Genomic DNA, 26,049 nt, shown 5'->3' on the forward strand with positions numbered 1-26,049 from the left:
GTGCATCTGCCTGGAGCAAGAACTTCTTCCCGTGGGTAGTCATGTCACCCCCAGGCTGGCACTGCTTTCAGGGTCCAGTACATCCATTAAGAGTTGTGTGACCCTTCCTACTGACCGCAGAAAAGCCTGGCTGTGCTTGACATCCAGCCAATCATTTTACAGGTGGGATTTATCATCCCTCTTGGTCAAAACCCAAATATTGCTACTTCACGTCAACAACATGTTTTGTTTCTAAACCCAGAGAGATATACCAGGCCATCCATCCAGAGAGAAGCCGAGACTTATTCCTGCGAGCTGGACGTGTTAATCTGCATAACTAAAGGAAGCCAGGTGGCCAGCGGCGCCACTTCCACGGCACAGTCTCTCTGACAATAGCAAATTGTACATAAACCAGTTTCCATGGTTTATCTGTCCGCTTTGCAGGTGGCTGCGGAGATGCGGTTTGTCTCTTGGCTTGTTAAGGAGTGAGGGGCATCACATTTACCCCCCCCCCCCCAGCACATTACAGACGAGGGCTTCATAAATATTAGGCTCTTTGTCTAAGAAAGAAGATCAGTCCTGACAGATTGAGAAATGACGACCCTCGCTTTGCTAGCTTGCCTGCACTTTATGCTACCTTTTGTGTCTCCTGCGAGAAATATTTCTCTCAAGTGCATGCAAGACACTGACGAATTCCTTTCTGATCTGAATTCACTGAAGCCCAAAGAATACGCTCTGAGAAGTAAGTAGGTTTCCCTGTCCCTGTAGCTGAGCATAGGACAGTCTGCCGAATTTGCTGGAAGCATGCTAGACTAGCCCGTGAGAATTTAAAAGGTACCAAGCGGGAGAGAGAAGACAAACCTGAGAGATGGAGGAGCTGTCACTGCAGAAGGCTGTAAAGCCAGGCTTGAGATGCTCTCTTACGGAGAGAATTGTTCCTAAGTATTATGTGCTTTGCTAATGAAATCAATAGCACTTTACTTTGCACGGCATACCTGGGTTTATTTCCTTTCTGAGACATTCGATCTGCTCTTGATAGTGAGTTGCTCTCTTATTTAGTGAAACCAGCTCATCTTTTCTGTGCTGATAGAAGCAGATTCGAAGGCGTGTGTTGGAAAATGCACGGGCTCAGGTGAGCAGTGAGACCGCTTTTCATGTTCTTTGTCTGGCCTTCAAATAGTTTGGTTTCTATGTGTTTCCCAAAATGATATGCATACCTTTCTGCCAGAACAGAGGATGTAATCAAGGGTACCTTGTCTAGGAATGAGATTCATTGTTGTTGCTGATGGCAATCACGAACAAGAAAACTGTAAAAACTCCTTTTAAAGCCAGACAGGCTGACATATCCATTTCCATTTAGAATACACAGCCACTTTGTTCTGTGTTTAAAAACCACTTGTATCATAATAGAGAATAAAATAGAACATTAGGATAATTCAAAATGCCATAACATTTGAAGAAATTTCTGTTCTACCTGGGGTCAGAGAGCCCGAGATTCGACGAAAGAGTGGCAAAGTATAAACCCAGTTAATTCAATAGCTATTTTGTTTAAGTCCCGTTTTGGAATTGATGGTGTGTTTCATCACAGTACGGGGTGATGGTGATGGGGGATGTTGCAGCCGAGCCAGGCGACTGGCCAAGGGACTCCAGAAGGAGTGACAGCAGGCCCAGATGTCAGGTACTGAGATGGCAGGATACAGTCAGCAGCAGTCAAAGTCACGTGGGCACCGTGGGCCTTGCAAGTATCTCCACCCATGCGCCACCCAGGTTCTGTCTGCAGGCACCTGGAAGTTTAAAATTTTCATCTTTCTCCTTGTTAAAATAGGAGTTTCTCAGCCTAGGGAGGCAACTCAGTTATAAGGTACTTTACTTCTGATGCAAAGTTCGATCCATCCCCAGCACCCACACGTGAACATACCCCCCATCCCCACGCACACAAATGTGAACGGGTAGATGTCTGTCAGATTCCCTCCATGGAGACGTGTGTCTGTCTGCAGTGGCTGTGACTTGGCACAGGTACTTTGATATTCGTCTGGGATTTTTGAGCACAGAATGTGCTATTGACTTGGTTCTCATCACGGTTTTTGACTTGGTTCTCATCACGGTGGATGCGTGGAAAGAATAAAAAGAGTGAAGAGAGAGGAGTAGGTGCCCTTTAGAACCTTGTAGAGGGCTTGCCCCTTCGGGGCTCTTCAAGTCCCCTTTACGGGAGGGGAGGCTTACTGCTCTCTAGTTGGTGAAGGAGGAAATAGAGTCATAGAGATGCAAAGGGTTTGTGTGAATTAAGTTGTAGAATTAGGGTTTGAGCCTATGCCATCCGATTCCAAGGCCCTTCGCCTGGCCCTGTCCAAATATATATTCCTAATTGCCCATCGGTCTGCGTGATGTTACTTGAAGTATGTTTTGAGGGCTGACCATTTGATATTGGGTAACCAGCTGGTGTGCTTATCCCTGGGGAAGACTATTTCTCCTGCTCTCAACATTTCCTAGTTGCCTGTAGTTCTTTGTGTAGGGTTCAGACCACTTTAGCGTGTCTGTTGATGTTGTAAGAGCCCGCTTGTTTATTCCTGGCTGCCCAGACTAGAAATAACCACACAGAAACTGTATTAATAAATCACTGCTTGGCCTATTAGCTCTAGCTTCTTATTGGCTAGCTCTTACATCTTAATTTAAGCCATTTCTATTAATTTGTGTATCTCCACGTGGCTGTGGCTTACCAGCAAGGTCCCCTCTGGCGACTGTCTCTGGCAGGGCTACATGGTATCTCACTGACTCCACTTTCTTTCTCCCAGCATTCAGTTTAGTTTTCCCCACCTAGCTCTGTTCTGCCCTGCTATAGGCTCAAAGCAGTTTCTTTGTTCATTAACCAATAAAAGCAACACATATCCAGGACTTCTGACATCATATTGGTATCATCTTTGTTCATCTCTTGTTTAAGCAGTCCTGCTGATGAGATGCTCTGACCGTAGCTTCTGACATTACTAGAAGACACAGTCTCATAGCAAGCCCCCTGACCATCTGGCTATTACAATCTTCCTACCCCGTTCCACAATGATCCCTGTGCTTTAGCTTTGGGAGTTGTTTTATAGATGCATCTATTAGGCTTGGCCTCCACAACTTTACTTTTTTTTTGTAATGGTTTCCTTCTATTGCAAAGAGAAGTTCCTTGATGAGGGGTGAAAACTACACGTATCCGTGGGTATAAAGACAAATGTGTAGTATGTACTATGTTGGTTAGGTAAAGTGGTGGTTGTAGATTCGCCTCCAAGATCCATGACCTCACTGGCCCTGAGGAGTGGGCTGGGTTTCCAGTACTAGGTATGATTGGCCGCTTGTTGAACAGATCTGAAGTCCAGTTAGAGAGCTGTCGGTTACTGCAGAGGTGGTCATGCTACTGCAGCACGCTGAGGGTTTTCACGCCATGCTGCTGTCACTGTGGGTCACAGGCATCATAGCTGGGCAGGACTGACAGATATTTCCTTCACTGGGAAGCTTGCACAGCGCCTTCGGATACCATGAAAGATAGCCCTCTGTGAGGAGGCTTTCAAATCACCAGATCCTTACCTTTGATCATTGCCTAAAATAAGCAACCACAAAAGAAACAAGAAAAGACCAAGGCAAAAATACAGCCACAAAAAAGGAATGAGAGGTACATCTATCAATACCGATCCAGCCAGAGAAATGGCATCGAGGGAATAAAGTACTTAAATTTAAACCAACTAAGGAAATTAAGGCTGTCTGTGCTAAACGTATGTGGTGCAAATGTTAAGGAAGGTGTGGGGATGGCAGCATCCACCTGTAGTCTGGGGTGGCATGGTGGTGGTGGTGGGTGCGGTACAATTGGGGCCAACACTAGATTTTAATTAATGGGTCATGGCTACTTGTTTCAAGCAGAGTGATGAGGGCACAGATATTTCTGCTATTCTTTGTGCCTTTTATTGTATAATTACATTTTAAAACACCTTCTCCAATCCAAAACACACAGACAGTAATAAGCTTGGGTTGTGTGGAGCTGGATAACATGTCAGGGCCCGAGGGGATGGTCTGGCAAGAAGGCCCTTGAAATCTACGTGGTGACACGTGGCTATTCTAGGAAATAAGAGGAGGTGACTTAGAGAGACTCTGAGCGGGAAGGATGGAGTGAAGGGCATACTCTTTTTCTTTTTAGCAGCCTCTCACACGCTAGGCAAGTGCTCACCACTGGGCTACACGCCCAGCTTGCTCTTAATTGTGATTGCAAAGCTATCAGCTTGGCCTGTGTTGGTGTAGTGGCAATCCCTGCGGTGCTGCCACTCCTGTCCTTCTACCTCCACTGTCGGGGACGTCACATTGGAGGCAGTCAGCATGTTAGAAAGGAATTGAGCAGCTGCCGCAAGGCAGGACGTGTTTATTTTTCAATACTGAACAAACTGGGGGAAAAATGTGACTGCTCTCTAGTGATCAGATGTATGCTGAATCTAGTGATCTAGTGATCGACCTGTCACTAGATTCAGCACACAAGTTGATCAAGCCACACACAAATACATGCAGTTTTGCCATGCATTTTGTTTCAGCTTCGTAGTGCTTATTAAGGCAAATGAAACAACCACCAATATTCATGCCGGGTTACACCTGTTGGTGAGCAGAAACCATATGGCACGGCTACAAGAGGCAGCAAGAAATTCATTGAAAGCAGTCTGTGAGAGACAGTTGTCTACATTTGGATTTTATACTAAGGAGTTATGGATTTCATTTTTATTTGTAACCCGTGGTGATACAGATTGAATTGTGTTTCTCCAAGTTCATGTATTGAAGCCCTACCCAGAACATTACAATGTCACTGCGTGTGGAGATGGGGGTCTTTAAAGAGACAATGAAGCAAGTAGAGCCCTACCTAGTCTGGTACCAGGTTGGGACATAGGCCTGCTTGGAAGAAAGATGACGTGAAGATATGGAGTGTATATCTGGGCCCATCTGAACCAAGGTGATCAGCCTCAGAAGAAACCAGCTCTGCCCACATTGCCATCCCTGATGTACCCATTTGCAGAACTACAAGGAAAGGGGCACCTGCTAGTGAAGGTGCCGTGCGGCTCCTGCTGGCAAAGGTGTTATGTGGCATTTGTTATGACAGCCCTTGAAAGCTCCTCATGTGCCACATGTCCTTTGTATCAGTATAAATTATAATATGCCTTCTCGAAAGATGTAGGCTGAATTGTGTCTTCACAAAAATATATCTATGGTCCAGGGAGATAGCTTGGTTAGTAAAACACTTTCCTTGAAGGACCATGCTTATAACCCCAGTGCTGGGGAGGCCAAGAGAGAGATTCTTTTCGGGGGCTTCCTGCCCAGCTAGTCCTGTCTGTCTGTTGCATTCCAGGTTAATGAGAGCCCTTGTCTCAAACATGGTGGACAGTGCCTGAGGAGTAACAGCCGAGGTTGCCCTCTGGCCTTTTACCACATCCAATGCATTCCCACACACGTGTACCTGCACATACATGAACATGCATGCACACAGAGAAATGCCCTTGCTTACTCCTTGACCTTTCGTTTTTGTGACCTTATTTGGAAATGGCATCTTGGTTGTAAACAGTCAAATAACGTAACAGTCCAACAGTGAGGACCGAGCAGGTCCTGATGGAACGATCATTGTCCTTAAAAGGGGGACTCTGGACACCGTAATGGCAGAGGTTCTAGCCACCAGCAGCTAGCAGATGCCTGGGACAGACTCCCCACAGCCTCTGGTGTGAGCTGCCCCTGGCCCTGCTTCAGACTTCCAGTCTCCAGATTCAGAGAATGGAATTCTGAGCTTGAAGCTCCCCTGGGTGTGGAGACTGTCAAGACAGCTATAGAACAAGAAGACAGATGCTGAGACAGACTGCTCTGACCTCCCAAACACACTCTGCAGAATTAAATCATGTGTTTATCGCCTGCAGTGGAAAAACAGGAGCCCATAGATCTCTGGCGAGGGGCCCAGGCCTATGATACAGTGGTACCATTGGCAGCCATTTCTCAAAGTCCATGCCTGCCCATGTCTGATGCTGTCCACAGTGGAGGCCCTGGGTGGGAGCTGTACCACACGCACACCCCAGGACCTCTGACTTTGCTTCCATTTCAGCTCTCCAGACACAGTGGTGGGGAAAGAGGGGTTGCCAGGAGTTCCCAAGCAATCTGCAGTGCTCTTCATGCCTGGCTTCTGAGCATCTCATCACCACAGCATTCCCAACACAGCACTTTTTCTCTAAAGAAATTTCTTAGCCCCGCACATCCCTGGTCCCTGCTTCAAGTCTCTTAGCTCACACTGAAACAGGATACCCAGCTTCCCATTTTGCCTGTGTCGATTCTTTGGCTTCATTGTTTATTTCCTAGTGGCCACTGTTTTACCTTGTCTGTATGCCTCAACTCTTTCCTAGACACCAAGCCCCACAGTGGACCCTTGTCAGAAGAGGCAATTCATAGTAGACACTCCACAGGGCGACACCAGCCTGAGCTAGGATGTGGGTATCCTTTGGGAGGAAGCCTGTTGCAGTCTACCACAGCATGGGCGGTTTTTTTGTTGTGTTGTTGCATGCATGCATGCATGCGTGTGCGTGTGTGGTATAAGGTGTGGTGCTGGGGATTGAAGCTAGGGCCTTCTGTCTGCTAGGCAAGGACTCTACCATCAGCGGTATGGCCCAGTCAGTCTATTTGATTGTCCAGTGTGTGGATAGTGCCCACTCAGCTGTCTGCTGGGAAAGCCTTTTCTTTTGTTGCTCAGGATCAACACTACAAAAACCAAGAAAATTGCCTGCGAGAAAGAGGATGATATAGTAGATCCCATAGGAAGTTCTAGGTTCTGTGTCTATCAAACATCCATGCAGGACTGAAGGTGTGGCTTGGTGGCAGAATGATTATTCAGCTCACGAAAGGCTTTGGGTTTCATTTCCAGCCCCCCAAATGACCAAAAATTCTACACGAAATAATAACACAGCATCATACTGTGGTAGGATAATATGCTTCCTCTTAAAAGATATCCGCATCCTAGGTGAGCGTGGAAATGCACACTGCAATCCCCCCACTTGGGGACAGAGGCATGGGTGTGTAATCCCAAGTAGTTAGGATATGGAGGCAGGAGGATGAGTTCCTTAGGCCGTTTAGAGAAACCTTGTTAAAAATAGCTCCGTAGTCGAGTGTATCGTCACTTGTACCAAGCCTGGGGCTTGGTCCCAGAGCAGCGAGAAAACAGGAAACTGCATTTTCATGTTCACCTGTCATCCCCATTGCAGAAGGGGACATCTGCCACTTAGCACAGCTGACTGAAATATGTTGCTTTTAATTATTTGGACACGAAAAATCAGAACAAGTATGGTGATGTGCAGTATTGTGCCCTTAGTCCTGACCTGATGTTCCTCCCTCCCTGTGATACAGCATTTTGATCTGCACTGTGCCTATGTCCTGGTGTCGTTTAGGTTCTTGATGGAAACTCATTAGGGTGGTGGCCAGAAAAGGGTAGTTTGTCCAGTAAACCCATAGTAAGAAAGGAATGCAATGCAATTTGGAAACCAAAGCAGCTTAACTGGAAAACCGCCAAGGCGATCAGGAGAGGAAGCAAGAACGGAAGCATCAATGAAGAACTGGGGACTCCAGGACACATGCCTTGCAGACTCCGCCCCAAGGGCTTCCAGCTTAAGAGTGTCCCCCATCCTGTTTCCTTCCTTACCACCCTTACAGTTCCAGACCCTACACTTGTGAGTACAGAGCTTGGGGGATCCTGTGATGGGAAACATATTTTGAAAACCACTTTAGTCTATTTGTAACAAACACATATAGTATTTTGGGTTGCAGGGAAAATCTGAAAATATTTTGTTGAAGCTGAATTTGGGCATTTTTACTAACCTTGTCAAAGTTTAATCCTATTCAGCCAACATTCACAAAGTTGTTCCTCTAAGATCACACTGACTGACACAGGACACAATCTTACCCTCCTGGGAGACAGATGGGACATGGTGATGCATCTTCCGGTGTGACACACTGAACAAGAGTCTGGATTGTTTCCTGGGAGAGATAGTCCTCTAGCTCAGACTTGAAGGATGACTCAGTTATTGCCAGCGGACTGGGAGGAGGGACAGCGCAAGCTGGAAGGCCAAGAATTAGCCTGATGTATCTTTAGAATGGAGCAGAGGGAATGTTCTGGCTGTGACCGGGAGGGTGAGACCAGAGGGCAACTCAGGACATTCAGGGCCCCTTGAAGCCCTGCTCAGGAATCCAACAGAAATCCTAGTGGCCAGAGAAGTCACACTAGGTGTACTTTAGCATCAACCGGGAAATATCCTTATCCAAGCATCACCCTTGACCTCTGCATGTCCCATTCCCCCCCACAAATATATAAATAAAGTGTAACTAAAATATAATCTGGAGCTAGTACAAGGAAAAAGAGAAGGGGTGGGACTGTATCGCAGAGGGAAGAACGCTTTAGCCTGCAAGAAGGCTATTGAAACCTTGCTTTGTTTAAAGAGAAGAAAGGGAGGGAGGGAGGGAGGGAAGAAGGGAGGGAGGGAGCAAGGGAGGAAGGAAGGCAGACAGGTAGACAAGCTGCATTTAAGAAACTTATGTCAGCATTATGAGAAGCCCCTGGGTTCTGCAGGCTGTGCCTGAAGTCCTGTGGTATATGTATGTGTGTGCACCTGTATGTGCAGATGTACATGTGTATCTCTGTGTGTGCATGTGTTCGCTTGTCCACCCAGGAGTACAATCATCCTCCATCTTCAAAATGAAGTCAAAAGCTGCTTGCAAAATGGGGTCTCTCAGGGCAAGGCACTGCCGGGGAAAACGCCGTTTCCCACGATGTGGAGTAACTTAGAATGGGGCGTAGCTTGCTCTCCAGGAACAGATAAGTCACAGTGAAAGGCAAGGAAAGGAGATGTATAAAGTGTGGCTGCATTGGGAAGAGGAACAAAGTGGTCCAGTGGCCAGCCCATCTTCAGGGTCCTGATAGGAAATTTAGGTTTAAATAGAAGGTGAAAGGTGTGCCCAGCTCAGGGTCTTGGTCTCCTGTTCGCCATCATTGTCTCTGCTGCAGCCTCTCCAGCAAAGTATCTAACGAGTTACCAGCTGTGTGAAATCTCTTTCCAGGACACCAGCTCCCTCTGGCTGCCGCCCGGCTCCAGCCTCTTCCTCCTCCTAGCGTGAGAACCCTGGGAAAAGGCTAGCTTCTTGGAGTCCCTGGTCTCAATAGTCTGGTAGCTGAAAGGAGGGGCACAAGGGTCCCTTAATATTTTAGGGGTGGGATCACTTGTCAGAAGTTTTTTAAAATTAAAAAAAAAATTTATGTGTATGGGTGTTTTGCCTGCATGTCGTTGAACCACATGCATGCAGGGCAAGAGGAGACCAGAAGAGGACTTTGAATGTAACAGCTGCCCTGGAGCTCGAGTTACAGACAATTGCAAACTGCTGTGTGTGTGCAGGGAATTGAAGCTGGATGCTCTGGAACCCGGTGCTCTCAACCGTGGAGCCACCTCTCTGACTCCACGAACGTGTACTTGGTATTTCAGTCCTTCGAGGACACTTGCAATCTTTTTGTTCATTTGTTTTTAGAGACAGAGTTTCTCTGTGTAGTCCTTGATGTCCTGAAACTCCCTCTGTAGATGAGACTGGCCTGGAATTCACAGAAATCTGCCTGCCTCTGCCTTCTGAGTGCTGGGATTAAAAGCAGGTGCTACCACCTCTGGGCTCAGTTACGATCTTTTGCCTTCACGGTCCTTAAAATCCTGAGGGAAGGGTCCACCTGGGGCCTGGCTGCACGTATCCCTCATTGTACTCCACAAAGGGAAGAGCTGCCCACGGACCACAGCACGGAAACCCCTGGGGAGTAAACTAAGCGAGTCTGTGTGCGCCATGAACTGGGACCAATGGGCTGCCAAGGAATCAAAATAAGCAGATAAACATGCTCAAAGTGATGAAAGAATATTGGCAATACAAAACTATGTGTTAAAGGTAGATGTTAAAGACAGTAAAAGTACTGCCATGGATACATAATACATAGAGTAAATATTAAGATAGATAGTGGAGAAGAAAATTTGGTGAGCTGGCTCAATTTGATAGCCCTCTCAAAACAGAACAGAAAAAGATGAATAGATCTTTCTTCTGGAAAGTTTTAAAAAAATGAAAGAAAAACAAAGAGACAGGAATTCAAATGGCTACACTGGGCTGATAACAGGGACCAGAAACAGAAATATAACAAAGAAAAGGAAAGAGTATTTGGACAAGTAAGAGCCATGCTTTTTCCAGAGCGAAAGGGGAAGAGGCTTACACAACACTGAACACGATAGGTAAAAGAAATCTGTCCCAGTGTCCAGACAGAGCTGAAATTAAGAACATTAAGAGCAATAAGGAGGGGCTGGAGAGATGGTTCAGTGGTTAAGAACACTTGCTGGTCTTTCAGAGAAGCAGAATTTCTCACAACTGTCTGTAACTCCAGCTTCAGGGGCTCTGAAACCCTGGTCTGGCTTCTGCTGACACCCACACATGTAGTTACAGGTACAAGTAAGTCCCTGGTGCTGAGCTTTTCTCATGGGCTCTGGGGATTCGAACTTAAGACCTCATAATTCATTTCTTAGTGGCACAGGGAGATTAATTTATGTAAACTTCTTCTTTGGAACTCAGTGTATGACTCGGTGGGGAAGCTGGGAAGCAACGTTCTCAATGGCAATGTGGACAGGCTGGGATCCTACAGCGAGTGTCTTTCCACCCGGAGCCCCGAGGGGAGTTTCCGAGGCCAGTACTGCAAGCTTCATGTACTGCAGGTGAGTGGAGGAGCCCCGTGTGTTTGCTCTCGAAGGGCAAGCGTGTAAGATCAGAATATGACTCCATCACGTGCTTTTCCTAACTGAAAACACGAAAAGAAAACTAAGAGGTCTCACAAGAAGCGGCAACCTTCTGCTTCTTTGAGACAAGATCTCACTATGTAGAAAAGGTTGACTTGGAACTTGGAACCTAGCTCTACTTCAAAATGTTGATCCTCTAGGCCTGTGGATCTCAACCTTCTTGATGCTGCGACTCTTTAATACAATTCCTCATGTTGTGCTGACCTCCCCCAACCAACCATACGATTATTTCCATTGCCTCTTCATAGCTGCCATTTTGCTACTGTTATGAATTGTAACGTAAATATCTGCTATGCGACCCCTGGGAAAGGGGTCACAACCCTGCAGTTGAGAAACGCTGCTCTAGGCTCTCCCTCCCAGAGGCTGGGGTTTTAAGCATACACATTAAATTGTTGGTTTAATGTGCCCAGCCTCTTTGGAATGAGTGACCTATGAGGCTTGTTCAGATATCCCTCCCTGCACACTGTATGAAAAGACCTCCCGGCCGACCTCGAGTGGAGGATCCAAGATCAACAGTGGCCAGCAATTTGAATAGCAACTTTCCATACACAGTCTTCGGGCTTATTGGTGGGTCTCTGCCCATCTCAGTCCACTCCGTTGGGGTCCTGTGGGGGGGGGGATCTCTGCTGTATTTGGGCTTTCAAAGCTCTCACCATTCCCCATCCTCCTCCCCTTGCAAGGTTCAACTTTGCATCCTTTCTACCAAGGAATCAGTCATTGTTTGGAAGAGTGTGAATCAAACTAAGGTGGTCAGAACCCAGCTGCTGGGCTCACGGAGCCCCTGACTTCATTGCTTTCTGGAGCAGAACCTGGAGTCTGGGCTCCAGGTACCCAAAGCTCTGGCTCCAGAAACGAAGCCCTAGACACAAAGCTAAGGCGATCCAAGCAGATGAGCTATACCCACTAACATAGCTGGCTAACATTTTCGGGCTCACTCTATCTTTTTAAAATAATATAATGTTTTTATTATTTTGGGGGAATTTCATACATTCATATATTCAAACAACATATTTTGCCCCCACCTAGCCCCAGCTCCTCCCATCCCCATTCTCTTCCCACTTAGTGTCCTTTCAAAAAAAATTTTTAAATAGCTCGCTAATTCCTTTTGGCTTGACTTACCTTGAAGGCGTATTAATTCTTTGACGGCTCAGATAGCAACCTAGGCATCCTGCGACCTCTTATCAAATGCAAAATAGACCTTACATGTGTCACATACAATGGCAATAAAACTACATTGCTGTCTGGCTAGAAACCACGGTTGGGAGTGACAGCAAACGGGAGTGCTGCGTTCTCAGTGCTCTCTGCCCCTTCAGTGGTTACCCATGTAGATGGGAGGTGGGAGGAAGTGGGGGGATGAGGGGTATTGTTGTTCCTCAGCCTCATTTGTCCCACAAACGTCTGGATCACTGTTTAAGGGTCATTTTCAGAGGAATGGTTTTGATATCAGAGTAGGCCAGGCCTGCACAATCATATACATGGTATACTTTGAAGAACTTGCTCAGAAATTTGTATTTATGATTTGACCTGTATTTATTAAGATGGACATTCTGGTTATTGACTTAATTTTTTTTTTAGAAATAAAATCTTTATTTGATATATGTGCTGTATTACTCAGAAACTGCATGATGACAACTGTTTAGACAGTTCTAGGGAGCCAGTTTTATATGGAGGAGGGGTGAATGCACTGGGGTAAATTATCCAAAACCTTTGCCCTTTAATCTGGAGGAGGGATCTATTAAACTGTGACATTGAACTTGGGTGTTGCACCTAATTTAAGTACATCTGATGTTGTTAGGTACGTCTGTGTCGGCAAGACCCTGTCTTGAGAACTCAGAATCCTTTTTTCTTTCAACATAGTTCCTTCTGTTCCTCTCCCCAGCTGCCTTTTCTATGCCAGGGTCGTGACAGCGTTCCTGAGAGACAGTCTTGCTTGTGGTGGCTCACGACTGTAATCCCAGCACTCGGGAGACTGAGGCAGGAGGATTAGGAAATCAAGAACGTTTTTTTTTTTAATTTTTAAAAAATATTTATTTATTTATTTATTATGCATACAATATTCTGTCTGTGTGTATGTCTGCAGGCCAGAAGAGGGCACCAGATCTCATTACAGAGGGTTGTGAGCCACCATGTGGTTGCCGGGAATTGAACTCAGGACCTTTGGAAGAGCAGGCAATGCTCTTAACCACTGAGCCATCTCTCCAGCCCATCAGGAACTTTTTGAATTACTTGAGGTCTGGCCTCAGGAAACAAAACAAAGGCCTGGTCGGGGAGGACTCAAAGTGTGAAGTGATTGTGTCAGTAGAGTCAGAAGACCCATGGGTAGACAGATGCCCCAGCATCCATGGAAAAGCTGGGTGAGGTCTAACCCCAGCTCCTGGGAGGTGTGTGTCAGAGACAGGCAGATCCTGTGACGTCGTATCTAGTCAATCTAACTGAAATTGAGCTTCAGGTTCAACCCTACCTCAAAAAAAAAAGTGGAGAGTGATCATGGAAAGACAATCAATGCCGATATCTGACCTCCATATACACACTCGAACACACACACACACACACACACACACACACACACACACACACGAGCATGTGTGTATACTGCAAGCAGTAACATTAAAGGGCATTGCGTCATTGTGTTTCCCAGGATGGCACAGACTACAGTGTGGGTGTGTGTGTCCCTGATTCTTGTGGCGAAGAGGATGTGACCATTATGTCTCAGTTGGGTAAGTACAAAAAACTACCACCACCACCACCACCAACAACAACAACAAAAAAAAAAACAAAATAAAATACAGTCAAACTGCTGTCACAGTATGAAGTTTGAACATTCTAACCGCTTAAGAGTCAACAAAAGTGGCGATTTCAATACCTTCAGGACTACACACAGAGTCTTCATCTTGGTTAGTCAGCTTAACTAAGAATGACAGAGAGGAGAAAAGCTGGGAACAGAGGTGGTGGGGTGGTAGAGGAGAAGACAGGAAAGGAAGGGGAAGACAGTAGCCAGTAGATAATTGCTGGGTCTTGACGTGATGGCAGGAAAGTCAAATAGTCTCCCCACAGCTGCCTCAGTAGGCCTGGAGACAGGAGTGGGGGCTGTCCGGTTTCCATACTGTGAATTCTCTGCTCTGCCCATGTATCTGCCCACTGCCAGGTCAGGAAGGCCAGTTGGAACTTGGATTGTGTGAGGCCAATAGGTTGCAGTGGATTAGCACCGAGAGCCCAGCATTTGGTTCTGGTTGTCACTTCCCAGCTGTGTGATCCCGGGCAAATCATTTACTCTCCCCCCACTCCCAGCTTCAACCTCCTGTCTCTGCAGCTGGGGGGGGGGGGGAGGGCTGACAGGCTCTGAAGTTCAGGGGCTCCCAACGTCTTACTGCCTCATAGCCACGTCTGACCTTTGGCCATGCAGAGGAATATATTTTAGCACATGGAAACAGGTTTGATCGCTTATAAGTAATTAAAAATTTCTAAGCGAGTGCTTTAAAGCCTAAAATTTGTTTTTATCACTAGTGCTTAACATTAGATTTGGCCATCTAAGAAAGACCTGACGGCTCATGACAGAGTTCTCTTTCAAAGTGTCGATGGCGCAGCTATTCTTAATAGCTTCAACTTGTTCTCTAAGTTTATAATGACACTCACAGCTTTGGGTACATTATCTATCTAGCCTAGTGTTACATGGGCTGTTTACAAGCAAACCAACAAAACCAACCAACCAACCAACCAACCAACCAACCAACCAACCAACCAACCAACATGTCAAGTGTCTGCAGCCCCAGCACTCTAGAAGATAAGGGAGGAGGTCATGAGTCTGAGGTCAGCCTAGGCTACAGAGCAAGTTTGAGAATAACCTGAGTTACACAGCAAGGCATTTATATATATAAAAGAGCGGGTGACCTATCTGAGAGGCCCAGTCCTTGCTCAGCATCTACAAAACTCTGGGTTCTAGCCCCAGTACTACAAATGAAATAAAACACGTTATAAATCAAAGTCAAGTTTTGGTTCTTGATAGGTAAGTGATAAACATCATAAAAACAAAGGCAGGTATGTAGCTACTATGAAATTAGCATTTCAAAGTTGTAATCAAGGCCCCAAGTTTAACGAGTTGTCTCGCGTTAGGAGACTCTGATTTTTCTTGCTAACGCTAAGCTGGCTGGCCAGAGCTGACCAAAGGAAATGAAACATTGACAACCCTTGCTGATGATAAAAAAGATACTCTGAGACACTCATTCTTGACATGCGGAAGATGCTTTCTGAGAAACCAGAAGAACCAGTTCGGGCTAGGGTGAACAGAGCTGTCGACGTGGGGCGGTGCTGGGGAAGTTAGGGTTGGTCCTCAGAGCCTCTCTCCTGCTTTGGCACAGAGGCAGGGCTGGAGATCAGAGTGTCTTTGCCCAGGGGAACAGTTCCCAGGGGAAAGGATGTGTCAGCTGTTTCTTAAAGCCTTTTGATGGAGTTGCTAGTCTCTCCCCTCCGGATGTGGGGGCAAGCAGTTCAGGAATGCCATGTGGCTGCTGTTGGCACAGGAGCTGCTCATTGGAGCAGGAGACCAGCAGCAGCCACAACAGCCAGACCAAGGCAGGATGATCAAAGCGTTAGAGAAAGAGACAGAGAGAGTGAGGGAGTGACACAGAGAGACAAACAGAGACAGGGAGAGACAGGCAGAGAGAGAGAGAGAGAGAGAGACCCTGGATAGGTAGGAGGGACTGCCTGCAGACAGAGCCTGCAGGACCTGCTGCACAGTGGTTTCCATGGTTTCCGTGGGATGTTAGAGCATTTCAGCAAACAGACGTTGCTTGATGTGATAGTTAATCTTCACCGTCAGCTTGACTGTATTTGGAATCACCCAGGAGACTTACAGTGCCTGTGAGGGTGTGTCTAGAGGTTCCAGGAGGGTTCATCCCGAATGTGTGGCTCTAGTCCAAAGTGTGGCTTGGGGTGTAGATTGAAAGGGAGGAAGTAGGATGGGTGGCTGCATTCTCTTTTTCTGGGTCCACAGAGATACGAGCAGGCAGCTTCCTGTTCCTTCTGTCACAGCTGTGAGCTACTCATGCACTAGGACTTCCCCACCATGAGGGACTGTATCAAGCTGTGAACCAAAATCAATCCTTCCTGCCTTCTGTTACTGCACGGTCCATACTACTACATGTACTACAGTACTATGCCTGTAGCATACTGCCTGCACTATGGGACTGGCAAGGAGCTGGAGAATGAAATACACACACAAAGAGACAGATAGAGACATGGGTCATCCTTGAATTCCCCAAGAATGCCGACTTTATTGTGTTCCAGGGCAGCTTAAATAGTACCTTCTCTGCCCAATGGCCACTTCCTAGCTCTCAGGATCCTTCCATTGTAAGCCACCAGAAACCACTCCCCTGCCATCAGGGTCTTATGTTCAGCAGCTGCAAGCACAGAAAAACAGGAAATTCAGGGTCTGGGGGTCCACGGTCCCCAAACGTTACTTCTTGTTAGGTGGTTTGGTCACAGTAATGAAAAGAGTAATGAATGCATGTGGTTCCCTGAGAATAAAATTGTCATTCCAGTATATCAGGTTATACAGATTCTAGATCAAATTACATATATATATATATATATTACATATATATATATATATATATATATGTAATCCAGTGCAAATCTCTTATTTTGTTCATTTCTTAAGGTTCCAATCAGCAGACTATCATACTTTAAATGACTTAAGATATGAAAAAATGTATTTTCTCACAGTTCTGGACAGTAGACATTGAAGTCAGATGCAGATAAGGTTGGTTGCTATTGGAGCCACCTAGCAGAGATTAGCATATGCCCCTCCCTTAGTTGGGGCTGCCAGAGTTCTTGATGCTCATTTGCTTACAGATATACCTGTCTCCTTGGCTTGTAGACAAACCATGTCTCTTGGCCTACAGACACACATCTCCTTGGGTTGTAGATGCACAGTGCCTCCTTGGGTTGTAGCTACACCATGCTCTGTTTAACACTGGGCCAGCAAATTTTATATGCCACCAACAATAGGGGGCTATGTAGTACCACCCTCAGGGGTGCATTCTAAGTCAGTCCTTCAGAAATCTTCTAACATTTTACGATGCTCACACCATCTGCTCGGCAGCAGTCCAAAGCATCGAGATCTGAGCTGCCTGACATCAAGGTTAACCAGTCTTTCCCATCAGTAAACTGTTCTCTTTGATTGGTTGCCTGATTGCGAACGGTCTCACCTGTTAAAAGAACCAAGCTGAGCAGTGGCTTGGCAAAGGCTGGTTTCTCCTCAGCTCTCTCGTGACTCACCAGCACTGACTGAGAGGCTGGAGTTATCTAGTAGCCTCTTCTTGAGTTAGCATGGGTTTCTCTCTGGCTGGGATCCAAGAGGATTTTTTTGTGTGTGCCCAATAACCTTTTATTGAAACTTTCCCTCTTCTTGCTTCTCAATTACCCAAAGATGCCACTGCACCACTGCTGACAACCCCTATGACATGATGAAGGTGGCAGCCACCCACACTACAGCCCCCAGGAACTTTTTTAAAATTTTATTTATTTATATTTTATGTATCAATGCTCTGTACGTACACCTGCAGGCCAGAAAAGGGTGCCAGATCTCATTATAGATGGTTGAGAGCCTCCATGTGGTTGCTAGGAATTGAACTCAGGACCTCTGGAAGAGCAGCCAGTGCTCTTAACTGCTGAGCCATCTCTCCAGCCCACCCCAAGATCTTCTTAATAGTTCCTGAAAATTCTTTTGAGGCATTTGTAGGGAACTATTGACAATCTCATCAAGAGCATTACTTCCAATGTGCTTACTGTTTTCTGGGCCTTTCTGTCCCCATGGCTTCCTGTGGGCTTTGACAGTGAGTGGGACAGAGGCAGAGGGTACCACCTTATCTGGGCCTGTGTGTTCTGAGTGGTCAGTTTTACCGTCATACTCAGACCTTTCCAGTCACTGGTTGCTATAGTGATGCCATCAGCAACTTTTTTTCCCTATTGGGATTTGAACCTGGGTCCCCTGGGAGAACACCGTGCTCTCTCACTACTCCAGAAACGGTATTCTTAACTAGTGTGTTCAATTGGATGAACTCACCTTAGGCAAATTCTCCCGTGTGTAAGGTAAGGTGAACACTTCTTATAGGTTGGTAAAAGTTACAAAGAGTAATGGAACCCCACCTCACGTCTACTAGTCACGTCATGAACTGTAGCGTTTGTGGTCATTAGTACTTGGTATCGCCATTATGCAAAACCACCTGTCCTCAACATTTGCCACGGCTTGGAAAGTGCCCAGGTCCTAATTCTGAATGTGGTCCTGAGGAGTTGCAGGAGTGGAGGTCCCAGATCACTCCCAGACTCCCAGCTCTGAACCCTTCAGGGAGGGGCCAATAGTGCTTCCTTCACCTGGTACTTCTGGGCTCCAGTGTTGGATAGTGCCCATCCCAGGGTGCCTGACTTCCATCACTTTGTTCCTTCTTTTATTGCATCATCTTGTCTCTCTTGCAGAGACTTGCTCACAGATAGATTTGCATCAGTACCAGCACCTTTTTAGATTTAGCATTCCCAGGGCCGTGTGCCAGAAGGGATGTGAGAAATCAGCGGACTGAGAGCTCGCTGATCCATTTCTGCCTGCGTCAAATGCCTAGTTTGGTGGTGGAGTGGCTGGTTTTGTGGGTCATCTTGACACAAGCTAGAGTCATCAGAGAGGGAGGAAGCCTTAGGGGAGGAAATGCCTCCAAGTGGTCCAGCTGTAAGTCATTTTCTCAACTAGTGCTCACTGGGGGAGGGCCCAGGCCCTTTTGGGTTGGTGGTCCTGGGTTCTACAAGAAATGAGCAGGCTCAGCAAGCCAGGGGAAGCTAACCAGTAAGCAACACTCCTCCATGGCCTCTGCATCAGCTCCTGTTTCCAGGACCCTGCGCTGCTTGAGTTCCTGGCCTGACTTCCTTCAGTGATGAACAGCAATGTAGACATATAAGCTGAATAAATCCCACCTCCCCAACTTGCCGTTTTGGTCCTGGTGTTTCATCCCAGCAATATTAACCCTAACTAAGACATGTGGCTTTCAGCATCTTTGCATATTTTAGGCATTTTTAAAAGGGGTGTGTGTGTGTGTGTGTGTGTGTGTGTGTGTGTGCGCGCACACACACACAGTTGCCTGTGGACACCAAATGAGGATGTCAAATTCCCTGAAGCTCAACTTATAGGAAGTTGTGAGCTGTCTCCTGTGAATGCTGAGAACTGAACTCTGGTCCTCTGGAAGAATAGTATTCACTTTTAATCCTTGAGTTCCTACTCCCTTTAGACGTCTTTGTTTCTTATTTCCCCTCCCACTATTCATAAAGCAGATAAATTTGGTCTTTGGTATTCATGGGAGATTGGTTCCAAGACCCCCCAGGAGCCTGAAATCCACAGATGCTCAAGCCTTTATATAAAATTCCATAGTGATTGCATAGAACTTACACAATCCTCCTGCGCACTATTCATCATTTCTAGCTTGTCTATAACACCCAGGGTAAAGGCTATGTGTATAGTTATCCTATATTCATACAATATGAAGGCTATGTGCACTTATTCTACAGCCATGCTAATATAAAGGCTATGCACATAGTTATTCTGTAGTCACACTATATCATTTAAAGAATAACGACGAAAAGCCTGTACATGTTCAGTACAGATATAATTTAAAAATACTGCCAGCCTTGGAAAGTCAATGCATGTTAAAATGCCAGCTTTGTGTTTCTTTTTCTTTATTTTTATTGAGCTTATATATATATTTTCCCCTCCCCTCCCTTTCTCTCTTCTTCCCTTTTACCCTCTCCCAAGGTTCCAATGCTTCCAATTTACTTGGGAGATCTTGGCTTTTTCTACTTCCCATGTAGATTAGATCCATGTATGTCTCTCTTAGGGTCCTCTTTGTTGTCTAGGTTCTCTAGGATTGTGAATTGTAGGCTGGGTTTTCTTTGCTTTATGTCTAAAAGCCACTTATGAGTGAGTACCTATGATAATTGTCTTTCTGGGTCTGGATTACCTCACTCAACATGTTGTTTTCTACATCCATCCATTTACCTGCAATTCAAAATGTCATTATTTTTTTCTGCTGTATAGTACTCCATTGTGTAAATGTACTGCATTTTCCTTATTCATTCTTCAGTCAAAGGGCATTCAGGTTGTTTCCAGGTTCTGCTTATGACAAACAATGCTGCTATGAACATAATTGAGCACATGTCTTTGTAGTATGATTGAACATCCTTTGGGAATATACCCAAAATTGGCATTGCTGGGTCTTGAGGAAGGTTGTTTCCTAATTTTCTGAGAAATCACTATACTGATTTCCAAAGCAGCTGTACCCGTTTACACTCCCACCCCACATCCCCTCCAGCATAAGTTGTCACCAGTGTTTTTTATATTGGCCATTCTTACAGGTGTAAGATGGAATCTCAGAGTTGTTTTGATTTGCATTTCTCTGATGACTAAGCATGATGACTAAGGATGTTGAGCATTTCCTTAAGTGTCTTGCAGCCATTTTAGATTCATCTTTTGAGAGTTCTCTGTTTAAGTCTGTACCTCATTTTTTAAATTGGATTATTTGTTCTTTTAATGTACAATTTCTTGAATTCTTTGTATATTTTGGAGATCAGAGCTCTGTCTGATGTGGGGTTGGTGAAGATATTTTCCCATTCTGTAGGCTGCCATTTTGTCTTGTTGACCATGTCCTTGGCTTTACAGAAGCTTTTCAGTTTCAGGAGGTCCCATTTATTAATTGTTTCTCTTAGTGTCTGTGCTACTGGGGTTATATTTAGGAAATGGTCTCCAGTGCCAATGCATTCAAGTGTTCTTCCTACTTTTTCCTTCTCAGAGGTTCGGTGTGGCTGGCTTTATGTTGAGGTCTTTGATCCATTTGGACTTGAGTTTTGTGCATGGCGATAGATACAGATCTATTTTAATCCTTCTACATGTTGATATCCAGTTATGCCAGCACCACTTGTTAAATATACTTTCTTTTTTTCCATTTGATATTTTTTGCTTCCTTGTTAAAAATCAGGTGTTTGAAGATGTGTGGATTGATATCCCGGTCTTCTATTCGGTTCCTTTGGTCCTCCTGTCTGATATGCTAGTACCAGGCTGTTTTCAGTACTGTAGTTCTGTAGTAGAGGTTGAAGTCAGGGATTGTGATGTCTCCAGAAGGTCTTTTATTGCCCATGATTGTTTTGGCTATCTTGGGTTTTTTGTTTTTCCATATGAAGTTGAGTACTGCTCTTCTGAGGTCTGTGAAGAATTTTGCTGGGATTTTGATGGGCATTGCGTTGAATCTGTAGATTGCTTTTGGTAAGATTGCCATTTTTACTATGTTAATTCTACCTACCCAAGAGCATGGGAGATCTTTCCATTTTCTGGTGTCTTCTTCAATTTCTTTCTTTAAAGATTTAAAGTTCTTGTCATACAGGTCTTCAACTTGTTTGGTTAGAGTTACTCCGTGATATTTCATGTTATTTGTGGCTGTTGTGAAGGGTGATGTTTCTCTGATTTCTTTCTCAGCCTGTTTATCATCTGTGTACAGGAGAGCTACTGATTTTTTTGAGTTAATCTTGTATCCTGCCACATTACTGAAGGTGTTTATGAGTTGTAGAAGTACCTTGTTATAATTTTGGATAGTAAACTATCATATCATCAGCAAATAATGAGAGTTTGACTTCTTTTCCAATTTTAATCCCCTTGATCTCCTTTTGTTGTCTTATTGCTCTAGCTAGAACCTCAAGTACTATATTGAATAGATATGGAGAGAGAGGACAACTTTGTCTTGTTCCTGGTTTCAGTGGGATACCTGTGAGTTTCTCTCTATTTGATGTTGGCTGTCTACTTGCTGTATATTGCCTTTATTATGTTTAGGTATGTTCCTTGTATTTCTGCTTTCTCCAAGACCTTTATCATGAAGGGATGTTGTATTTTGTCGAGGTTTTTTCAGCATCTAAAGAGATGATCATGTGTTTTTTTTCAGTTTGTTTATATTATGGATTACATTAACAGATTTTTGTATGTTGAACTATCCCTGCATCTCTGGGATGAAGCTGACTTGATCATGGTGGATAATTTCTTTGATGTGTTCTTGAATTCGGTTTGCCAGTATTTTATTGAGTATTTTTGCATCAATGTTCATGAGTGAGATTGGTCTGTAATTCTCTTTCTTAGTAAAGTCTTTATGTCATTTTGGTATCAAGGTAATTGTAGCTTCATAAAAAGAGTTTGGCAATGTTCCTTCTGTGTGGAACAATTTGAGGAGTATTGGTATTAGTTCTTTGAAAATCTTGTAGAATTCTGTGCTGAAAGCATCTGGCTCTGGGCTTTTTCTGGTTGGGAGACTTTCTGTAAATATACTTGGGAAGGTCTAAAGCAGTAACATGGCCTCTTCTCTCTTGATAGATATTCTGAAGTTCAGAAATATTTCATTTTTGGCACCTTCCCTCTCCCTCTTTGCGAGAAACTCTTCCTCCTCATCCTGTGAAAGCGTGGCCAGATGTGCTGCCGGGGCGCTGCGGCTGGACACGTTTGCCTCTGTGTGTCTGTAAGTATGGGCATCTGGGGTACCCAGCTGGGAATGACGTCACTGTCATCTCATCAACCTCTCTCACCAACTGCATTTAGTGTTGCATTTAAATCACTGAGCGATGACTGGCCAATGCTGTCTGACGTCAAAGTTCAGTGATCTGATTTTGTGTCCACCCCAATATTTCTAACTTGAAACTTAATCCTGAATTTGGTGGTGTCAGGTGGAGCTTTGTGTAGGTAACTAGACCATGACACACCACCCTTACAAATGATATTAGTGTTTCTGAAAAGGTACCCATGGAGGTTCCTCACCCCTTCCTTCTACCATGAGGTCAACTAGAAGGTGCCAGCAACTAGGAAACTAGCCCTTTCCAAACCCAGCATCTGCTGGTGACTTGATTTGGGGATTCCCAGCTTCCAGAATAATAATAAAAAAATCATGTTTTAATGTTCGTAAGCTACCAGCCCGTGACATTTTGTTACAGCTTCCTGTGTTGACAAAAATACAGGGGGATCACCATTAAACACGGAAGTATGAGCGTTCTCCATGAGGACAGACCGGGCCCAAACTTGAGTGGGGTCCAGGATCACCAGCAAAAGCATCTACTTCCAATAATTCTTGAGCTGAAAACCCCTTTCTCTGATTGGAAACACGGCCTCTCCCCTGACAATTGCACCAAAACTGCCCCGTACCTTTTTACAGTTTGATCATTTTTGGCACAAAGTAAAAAGCAGTATAATTCTAGGTCTTGATAACTGAATCATTGGTGTATAGTGCCTTAGGGTTGTCCATATGTGCTTCATTGTCTCCTCACCAGTATCAAAGCCATCATTGTGAAAACCAAACCAATCTGATAGGTGAATAGAGATGTTTAAGCTATGGTTTTTGTTTTGTTTTGTTTTGTTTGTTTGTTTCATTTTTTGGTTTTTCAAGACAGGGTTTCTCTTTAGCTTTGGAGCCTGTCCTGGAAGGCTCCTGGCCTGGAACTCACAGAGATCATCCTGTCTCTGCCTGCTGAGTGCTGAGATTAAAGGTGTGCACCACCACCGCCTGGCTAAGTTATGCCTTTTTAAAAACCTGATGAGGAAGGTTTCTTTTCCCCTAGAGATTTTCTGTTACTTGTATTTTTCTTTTGTAAGAGTTCCACCTCTCTCTCTCTCTCTCTCTCTCTCTCTCTCTCTCTCTCTCTCTCTCTCTCTCTGTGTATTGCTTTTTCTTGTTTTTAAAAGTTCATCATCTTTATATGGACTATTTATCCTTAGATATACTGCTACAAATGTTTTGCTCAGGGTTTTGTTTTTGTTTTGTCTGTTTATAATAATTTTCACTGCACCTTAGCCAAAATGCTGAGAAGTGATGCTTATGATAATTTTCTAAGCTGGCAGTGCAATTCATTCATATTTTCTGTTGTGATTTTTCCCCATTACTTTTATTCTTAGAATTTTTAAAAGATGTATTTTTCTTAATTTATGTGTATGTGTGTGCCTGTTTGAGATTGTGTACCATATGTGTGCAGGTGCCCATTGAAGTCAGGAGAGGGCACACGATCACCTGAAGTGGGTCACGGGAGGTTGAGAGCCACCCATTGTGTGTGCTGAGAAATCAGAACCTGGTGTTCTGTGAGAACAATGAGCACTCTTATCCCCTAAACCACCTCTTTAGCCCCTGTTCTTCAGTTGTTACGTATTGCCCATCTTAATTTTTATGTGTTTTTTCTTGTTGTTCTTCTGTGTTTTTTTGAGACAACATGTCTCTATGTATATTAGTTAGCCATGAACTCAGAACCCTCCTGACTCAGCCTCCAGCATGCTCGGGTTGCAGGAGTGCCTCCAAGTCCAGTTGATGATTTTGTTTCTCCTGAGGTTGTTTTCTCTGCATCTTCGGTGTCATGTAACAGGTGTCATGTTTCTGCAGGTTCATCACCTTGCTAGGCCTGGTCCTTCCTGTGGCTGGGACTGTTTACATGGTAGCCAGGGGCTGGGGTTTGGACCTCAGGACTTCGCCAGTCCATGGGACTTCTCCTGCAGGTTGTGAGAGTCTGCCTTTGAGAAACACGGAGAGCAATGGGCAAAGAAGCAGGAGCCTGCAGACCAATTGTCAAGTTCATCTCTCCCCACCCGGACCCCAGAGCAAAGGAAAACGTAAGCATTTTAAATTAGGACCACCCCAGAGAAATGGCTTAGAGAAGTGTGTGGTTGGAAAATAATTCCTCCAGTTTGCATTCTAGCTAAGGCCCAGCAGCTCCTAAATGTCAGTTGAGGCTGGATTACTGCGTTTACAATTCAGTCTTTGTTTACTACCATCAGGGTGCTAGGACAAGGCAAAGTCACTAACAATGATGCTTTATGTTAGGTACAATTATCCAGTGTGGTTTTGTGCTGACAGAAGCCTGGGGCAGTAGAGAGTTAAGGGGTTCACTGTAGTTATGCTCCTAGGAACCGGTTCTATGATCAAGGCTATTTTTAGTACGGCAGATTCATGTGCAATTCTGAAGCCAGTGGTGTGGGTGAGCGTGCAAGCAAAGCCAATCAATGTATATGAATCAGAAATAGATAACTCAACCCCAATGGAATAAAACCATGATTCGATTGGGGCCCACAAGGTTATGCCTTGGTGAAAAATTAATATTAGTTTCAAGGGCCATGGTAGCATATACCTTTAATCCTAGAATTTGAGAGGCAGAGGCAGAGGCAGAAGAATCTTCTGTGGTTTTGAAGCCAGCCGGAACTACATGTGTGAGAGAGAGAGAGAGAGAGAGAGAGAGAGAGAGAGAGAGAGAGAGAGAGAGAGAGAGAGAGAGAGAGAGAATATTAGTTTCATTTCCTTCTGCCTGTATGGAAGGAAAACATAGATAGATAGATGTTAGATAGGTGGTAATATAGCTCTATCTGTCTGTCTGTCTAAATCTGTTATCTACCTATCTACCATCTGTCTCCTTACCTATAAACCTATCATCTGCACACCATTCAAAAATTGCCTGTTCGTGCAAGTATCTTTCATCTATCTGGAGTAATTTTCAACAAATTCCTTTCAGGTCTTCAAAATTGTCTTTCCTTACTCTAAAAAGGACTTTAAAAACACCTCAAAAATCTCAGGGAGTTGGCAGGATAAATATGAATGTGTAATTAAGTGGCTTCAAGGAGTATGTCCCATGTGGAAAGCATAGCAATGGTTTTTCTCTGATCTTATTTGGATTTTACACAAAATCAGTATGGACGGTAACTTAATTACAGTAACAGCTAATATAAACCCCAACATCAGAAAAGCAGTAAAAGACAGAGATAGTCTGAGAGGATGCTCAGCAGACTTAGAGTTCTGGGGACCAGTTCCCAGATGCAGAAAGGGACGCCAGGGTGCAATGTCAGTTACTCTGCCCCTTAGTATCTACACAGAGCCCTGGGGGTAAAGCCACTCTCTGTTAGTTACATTACATTCCCATCACAGTAATGATGGCCTCGCCCAGGTTCCAGAAGCCTACAGTGACCTCTTGTGATGTGGCTGTAGATCTTTCTCTGTACCTGCACCTGGCTGCCCTCAGCACGATAGAGAAAGGAGGTGCTTAGCCATTGCCGGTCAAATCCATCTTGACTTCTAACCCTGACCTTGGTCGGATTGTTTGGTCTCTATGAACCTCAACTTCCACCTATGTAAAACAAGAGACAACATGGGGTGAGTTGATGGAGTTCGTTGCAATCATATGTGCTTGCTTCTTACATTCA

General features: G+C 44.9%; 1 protein-coding gene across 1 annotated transcript in view; it reads left to right on the top strand.

Annotated features, from left to right (window-relative positions):
- The first annotated feature begins 573 nt into the window (after nucleotides 1-573).
- The window catches only part of LOC119815841 (O-acyltransferase like protein), a 46,176-nt gene continuing 20,700 nt past the window's right edge, over nucleotides 574-26,049 (top strand). Inside the window, exons 1-5 of the mRNA XM_038332148.1 lie at nucleotides 574-721; nucleotides 10,597-10,736; nucleotides 13,456-13,534; nucleotides 22,204-22,345; nucleotides 24,245-24,471. Of these exons, the coding sequence (XP_038188076.1) occupies nucleotides 574-721; nucleotides 10,597-10,736; nucleotides 13,456-13,534; nucleotides 22,204-22,345; nucleotides 24,245-24,471 (736 nt within the window). The remainder of the gene's footprint in view (nucleotides 722-10,596; nucleotides 10,737-13,455; nucleotides 13,535-22,203; nucleotides 22,346-24,244; nucleotides 24,472-26,049) is intronic.

Source organism: Arvicola amphibius, chromosome 5 (genome assembly GCF_903992535.2).
Source record: "Arvicola amphibius chromosome 5, mArvAmp1.2, whole genome shotgun sequence".
Taxonomy (NCBI): domain Eukaryota; kingdom Metazoa; phylum Chordata; class Mammalia; order Rodentia; family Cricetidae; genus Arvicola; species Arvicola amphibius.